The sequence below is a fragment of the Egretta garzetta genome, unplaced genomic scaffold (assembly GCF_000687185.1).
Source record: "Egretta garzetta isolate BGI_Z169 unplaced genomic scaffold, ASM68718v1 scaffold769, whole genome shotgun sequence".
NCBI lineage: Eukaryota > Metazoa > Chordata > Aves > Pelecaniformes > Ardeidae > Egretta > Egretta garzetta.
Window position 1 is genome coordinate 240175 of NW_009260831.1, and position 6992 is coordinate 247166.

A 6992-nucleotide genomic window follows, 5' to 3' on the forward strand; every position below is an offset into this window, starting at 1 on the left:
GCGGCCCCCCGCTGCCCGCCGGTGGGAGGGGGGAGAGCCCTCCCTGCACGCCTCGGGGCTGCTCCGGCGGTGTGAGGGGAGCGGGGCCTCCGTGGCTCCCGGCAGGTCTGGCCCTGGAGACCCTAGCGAGCTCCTTCACTGCCCTCCCTCGACTCCCTTAGCCTCCGTCTCCGGCAGGGTTTCGCAGCCCGGAGGTAGGGCTCTCGCCTCCGAAGGTCAGGGTAGACGGAGCTGCCGGGGGTGGCCGTGCGTTACTAAAACCGTCCGAGAGACAACTTTCCCTTACGAAAGAGCTGTTCCTGAAGCCTTGAGAACGCAGCCGTGGTGAGAGACCGGGTCATCCTAAACCCTCTTGGTGTGCTAAAGTCTCTGGAATTAGCTTTGCTTGAGGAGCCGGAAAAGGGGAATCCTCCAGACTGCGTTTCTCAGTGGGTAAGCTGTAAACCAGAGGACTTGCCGCCCAACCTCCCCGTAGTCTCTGATAATCAAGGATGGGAGTGGCAAATAGCTGTCTTGATAAGTGCTTTGGTGAGGAATCCATTTCTTTTGTGTTATTCTTATGACCCGTACCTGCCGCTCCCAAGTAACTTGGATGAGTTGAAACACGACCAAGCCGTATTTTATTCGGCCTAGCGAGGCAGGATTGTGTCACTGCCTGTACGGCAGCTGCTACTTAATTTGTATGGTGCTGTTTTTTCTGGTTGGCAAATATTTTCCTGGAAAAGCTGTAGATGTGTTGTATGTAACTGATGTTTAGCTGCTTCCGTGGCAGCCTTTTCTTCGCTTCTCTTTAAATGCATTTGGTATTTCCTGCAGGAGGGGAAAAAAGTTGATCTGTGGCAATGATAGATCCTTTAGAGAACAACTTGTTTGACCTTCCTGATTATGAGAATACAGAAGATGAAACGTTCCCACCTCTTCCACCTCCTGCCTCTCCAGGAAGAGACGATGCTGAATGGGCTCAAGCTAATGGAGGTGAACACCCATGACCCCTAAAAATCTCATTTTGCAGTATAGACAATGAAATGCTGTGAAATCAGTATTATTGGTGGTGTACTTCGCTGCCACGAGTTTACTGCATACAAATACCTCTGTGTAGATAAGAAAGCAATTTGTAAGTTTAAATTGTTACCGAGTCTATGCTTCCAAGCTTTGGGAAGAGTTTATTTGTGTAGATTCTGTGAAAATACATACACAAACAAATCTTTATAAAATTCAAGATCTTCTGACAAAATGTGGGTAAAGATAATTATAGAGCAGTAGTTACCCTTTATGACTTGGGTTTCAGAAGAAGTAAGAGTAGTGAATATAGTATTCCAGGGAGATGTTGGTAGATTTTTGTAGAGCATATGACCTAGGAAAAATCCAAGACACTTCAGGACAGTAAAAATTATTTGTATTTGAAAAGATCTTGCTATGTACTGGACAAGCTAATAGAAAGTATAAAGATTTTATTTTAACTATTGTTTACTTCTACTCATATTTGCCTATAGTGTTAAACATATGTTTTCCTAGATCCCTGCTCTGTCTGTTCTATAGAAAATAAGATTTTGGATAGATTTAATTCCTTGGTATGTGAAAAGGAGAACTTCTGAATTCCTGATGTTCAAAGCAACACAAAGTAAACCAAGAAATCGGTATGATAACTAATTGCTCGCTCTGAGGTGAAACGTGTGGTGGTGCCTTGTCTGTTGCAGTCAAATAATATATATACTGGCCCTAATCAAAAAGTATATGAACTTCGGTTCTTAAAGAGACGTTGACTGTGGTGACACATTGCCTCTTTCTCTATTTTTTTGAAGGCGATGCTGGTGGCTTAGGTCTTTTGGATCTATGAGTGGAAATTTGGGACACAGCTATCAAACAATGTTTGTTGATAATTTGAGTTTCTTAACTTTTAGAAGTAGCATCTCGTTTCAATACATTTCTCATCAGAAACACAATGTAAAAGTTCAAAAATTAGGAAATTTCCCTTTCAAGGAACCTGATAGAAAAGTTGATTTCTCAGCATATTTTGAAGAGACAGATTTATTTCTAGTCTGTCTTGTGGGAGAAGCAAGGTGAAATATGCAGACATTTGTTTGGAGTGCTATACCTGCAATGGAACATTTGTGATGCTGTCTTTTTGATGGGGTGGAAACTTAAAATGTACATGATGCAATTCTGGTTGATGTCAGTTGCATTAGACACTTAAAATATGTTATTTTCTTTCTTGGAACCAGATGGAAACCAGCAGTCGCAAACAAAGGATTCTGCTGCAGCTACACAGAAAACAGTTAAAAGACCGATGCCTAAACTAGATGCCCAGAGGTAATTTTTTACAGAATATTTCTCCCCGTGATGAATTTGGTGTATGGCTGTGGGGGAATGATTTAAGGTTACTTTGATCCCTGCTTGGTCATAGCCAAGTCAAAGATGAAGCGTTTTGGAGATGAAAGTGCCTCTTGCGTGCTCTATCTCAACCTTTTTATTCCTTGCTTACCTGTGTAATGCTATTACTGGTCTAACTTTCTTGAAGTCTCTTTGGGACTTAGTACATGACTAACAATTTAAAATATATTTGTTACTCATACATAGGACTCTTCTAGCTGAATCTTCTTTATTTTGCTTTGGACATAGTACTGTAGATTTCTTTCTTTAATAAAAGTGTGCTTCAAAATAAAATCTCTTTATAATAGTGGCTGTAAGGTACTACTTAAAGTATGTTTACACATGACTTGGGTACAAGCTGGATAAACTCGGTCTAAAGATAAAAGGATTTTAATATTTTCTGTGCTGTTATCATTAAAAGTGGTGTAAGTTCTTTATCAGCAACGGAATGAATCTGAACTTTCAGTTTCTTCCATTTTATATGTACTGATTAAGTTAGTGATACCACAGGAGGATGCTCTGGTCATGCATCTAACTAGTTTTACTTGGCCAATATGGATGTAAGAACTGATTTTTCCATGTAATCAAAATGAAAAAGCTCCATGGACTAGGAATATATGTATGGTGAATTTTCCAAATAAGTCTTTGGTCTTACAGAGTCTTTACCCTATTTGGCACGTTTGCTTAAAGATTTCTAATTCTGTACATCTTTGAAATAGAGCTCTGTAGCTTTAGGCTATTTAAAGGAATGTGAGGCTGTATGGTTTTGGTTTTTTGTTTTGTTGTTTGTTTTTAATTAGAACAAGAAAGTATGGGGTTCAAATAACTTGGCCCATTTCCTATTAACAGGTTAGTTTCAGAAAGAGGACTTCCAGCCCTGAGACACATGTTTGACAACGTAAAGTTCAAGGGTAAGGGGCACGAGGTAAGACACAGTGAGCTTCAGTTTTGTTTCCTGGCAGGTTTATTTAGACTTGATTGCTGCCCATCTGATGTGGGGGGAGCTGATGCTACACTCTGGTTAGCCGGCTTTCTAACAATATTTGAATGTACCCTGATAGGGCTTTAGTTGTGAATTTAAGAAAAACCCCAAACACACAAATGTTTTAACAAAATCCATGTTTTGATCTTAAAACTGTTTTCCTCTAATTCAAAACTAGAATATCATGTCTGTGACTCTTTGTATTGTCCATAGAAAGAGGCTTTTTTTTTTTAATTGGAACAGGCTTGTAAGACTGCCTACTACATCTGGAATGTCTTCACTGTCTCATTTCATGATCCGTTTCCTTTCTTAGTGCAAGTCCTCTGGCTTTTGTCACACCTCTATCCCAAAGTTTTTAATATTGGAAAAAAATTGACATACCACTGAAGCAAAGAGAAAGCAGTATTTTCTCTACAAACTGCCTCATTGTCTTGGATATGCTTAAACACACAGCATCTATTTTTCTTTAAATATCATTGGACTACTGGCGCGCTTGCAAGGATGCCTGGGCATCTCTGGTTTACAGAACATTCATGGTAAAAGTTTTCTCTTTACAACTGGAGGCAGTTGTAAGTGAAGAACTAGGCAATACTCCTGATCTGAGCAAAAACCTTTACATCTAAATAACCTTATCTGGTACATTTTTCTGTGTGTTCTAAACATCACAATAAATGCCAGAGGTGCCCCTATGGATTTTTTTTCACCCTGGGTTCAGACCTAGGGTTTTTTTTATGAGCAACTTCTCAGAAGCCTGTCAGCTGTCTTACAGTATATGCAAATGCTTTTCCTGAATTCTGATTGCTGTGCTTCTGATAGCTTGAAATTTCACTTAGACTTGATTGTGGGAGGAAAGGCTACCCACGCATTCGTATTACTTAAATTTTCACGAGACTTTCAAACTGCAGGTGCTTAATATTTCCAGAAATGTTACTGTGATGTTTCCCTCTGCAGTCTATTGACTTAGTCAACTTTTACTAGCTGGTTATCTTGTTTTGTGCTCTAGGCAGAAGACCTGAAGACACTCATACGACATATGGAACACTGGGCTCATAGGCTATTTCCAAAATTGCAATTTGAGGATTTTATTGACAGAGTAGAGTCTTTGGGAAGCAAAAAGGAGGTTCAGGTACGTATTGTTCTTGGCAGTTTCTTCTCATGCAGTACTGAATAGTGTAAGAGGTAGGTTTAGAGACCAATCACACAACAAAAGAAGGCTTAAGTTGTGCATACTGCTAAGGAGTATAATGTTACTTAAATTTATTTCTCTCTTTTTAAAAAAAGCTCTTTGCCATATTTGAACTATTTATGTCTAGATGTAACCTTTCTTTATTTGAATTAGTACTTCAGAGAATTGGCTTCAGCTTTTTCAGGACATCTTTAACCAAAGTAATTTGCTTAGGAGTGCTGGAACTGGTTGGTTTTTGGGGGGGGTGGGGTTGTTTCGTTTAATATTTGAGTCTGCAAAGGAAGACTTAAAAGAATGCTGCTTCATCTGGCTAGGTGGTAGAAGAAGGACTAGGAAAAGGTTCCATGGCTTTAAAAGTTGTTAGTCAGACATGTAGCGAAAGGAATATTTTTTCAGAGTACTGAAGTGTAAGGAGAAATTTGGAGTAGTATTAAAAATGTAGTAATGTTGCACAAAAGATTGCTACAGATTAGATATCAGTATTTTAATCTCTCATTCGCAGACCTGCCTAAAGCGGATTAGACTTGATCTTCCTATTTTACATGAAGACTTTGCCAGTAATGAAGGTATGCTCATTATGCTGCTTGTTCAGTAGTTCAGCGCTTAAAATTACTTTACTTCCCCTCCTACTGACCAGAAATGAATAATCATAATGACAATTTCTGCTACATTAGGAAAAACATGAGTGGTCCTCTGTTTTAAAACCAAGCTTCTGCGAGACTTACGATTACAAAACTGAACGGGTACTTGGGACTAAAATGCTACACAGAGAGAGAGAAATAAAGCCAATGCATGGTATACTAAAAGGAAATGGAAGATGGGTATTATTACCAGCATTGTTAGAAAAGTTCTTCCAAAAAAAAAAAATCCCAAACTGCAATTATTAAGTGAACGTACTGGTTTGTGTTGTGTTTTTATGAGCGTGCAGTCTGAAGAGCTCTTGGATCTTGCTAACACAGAACAAAGACTCTTTACACTGTTGGTACTGCAGGCTGTTCCAGGGTAGTCGAGGCATAGTGACCTTTATAGGCAAGTACTCATTAATGCTTGTGGGCACTGCTGGGTCTGTTTGTCAGTCTTGGCGTATAGCTGCTATCGAGTATTTCTTCTTCCAGTATCAAAATCCAGCCACTTAACAAGTAGATAATTCAAGAGTCTCTTCCAATCACATGGTTGTTTTAGATAGAGTAGAAATAAACAATTTTTATTTATTTTTTTTAATACGAGGGAGTAGAGTTTACCTGGTAGTTTGAAAGAAACTTTGTTAGCAGAAACAAGAGAATTTCATAGTCGCTCCTAAGGTCCTTTGTGGGTGTTCACATTTTCACCGTGAATCTTTGAAACGCTTATCTACCCATTGTCCAGTTTGTCTTCACATGAACCTCAACCTCCGGACAAGCCAGTGCTTGGGAAGGGTGTTCTGGTGGGCGAGGTAACTGATGGTGAAGCCTTGCCTCACCTGTGGGGACGACCTCTGGGCAGTTAGTGCCATGTGGCTGTCTTTGCTGTTGGCTGCATTTGCTAGAAATGGAATGCAACCCTAAGCAGCCACAAAGAGCAAAGCAAATGGTTCCTGCCGACAGTGTCTGTAGAGTTATCAGATTTTTCTGTGCGATGGTTCCATACACTTCTATTTAAATGCAGTGCTGATCTGGTCTTGAACCATGTTAGCGAGTGTACCGCTACAAGCGGTCAGTCTTCAGTCGAAAAACTTGAGTTGGTATCTTAAAGTTTTGAAATAAAAACTGCAGCTATTGTATTAAAACCCAGAACCTTGTTGTCAGCTAATTTCTCTTTACAGGCTTCAAGTGGCACAGAGGCACAAGCGTGCTTGGCCTCAGGCACTCTTCAGTGTGCTCTGCTGCTCTGTTGGAAGGCAAAGTTTGTCTAACAGAGTTAGACTGCCTCCATTTTGCATGTGTTAGCGTTGGCAGAGGAGTAAATATTCTATGATAGGAACATACTGCATTCAAACCTGACTGTTCAATGTCTGGTTCCTGTAACTAGTCCTGCCACTTCCCAAAGGTCGTATTAGTAGGGGTGGGAAGAACACGACCTGGCCTTTCAGTAAGGATTGCCAGAATTAACCGTCTCTTTTTAACCTTCCGGCACAGCTCATAATTGCTACCTCAGTACACAGAGCTATGCCTCTTGAGCTCAGGTATTTATTATTGTTGTGCATTTGGGATCTCCGATAGGTGTTTGTTGTGTACTTTGAATATCAGGTATGTAGACCTAGGCAGAAAATTGCCCATTAAAACTAAACTACAGAATGATCTTCAGCTGTCACTACAGCTGTAAAACGTAGAACATAGAAATGCTTTTAAAATGTTCTCCTGACACGTATTTAGCCGTAGATATCTCTGGGTTTGAAGTACTGATTTCTGCCCCTCTTCCCCCTCCCACTCCCTCACTTTTAACCAGATGGTGGAGGAGAAAGCAACGGGCTGGATA

The 6992-nt window shown here is 40.3% G+C and overlaps 1 protein-coding gene and 1 non-coding gene across 2 annotated transcripts in view; both read left to right on the forward strand.

The window, feature by feature from the left end:
* Positions 1-12: 12 nt before the first annotated feature.
* The window catches only part of TIPIN (TIMELESS interacting protein), an 8043-nt gene continuing 1063 nt past the window's right edge, over positions 13-6992 (forward strand). The window contains 8 exon segments of the mRNA XM_035902336.1: positions 13-432; positions 817-975; positions 2223-2310; positions 3220-3295; positions 4356-4478; positions 5041-5104; positions 6963-6989; position 6992. The exon segment at position 6992 is cut by the window's right edge and continues 158 nt beyond it. Of these exon segments, the coding sequence (XP_035758229.1) occupies positions 843-975; positions 2223-2310; positions 3220-3295; positions 4356-4478; positions 5041-5104; positions 6963-6989; position 6992 (512 nt within the window). The 5' untranslated portion in view covers positions 13-432; positions 817-842.
* LOC118453107 lies at positions 6031-6167 on the forward strand. Its single transcript, XR_004843050.1, has one exon.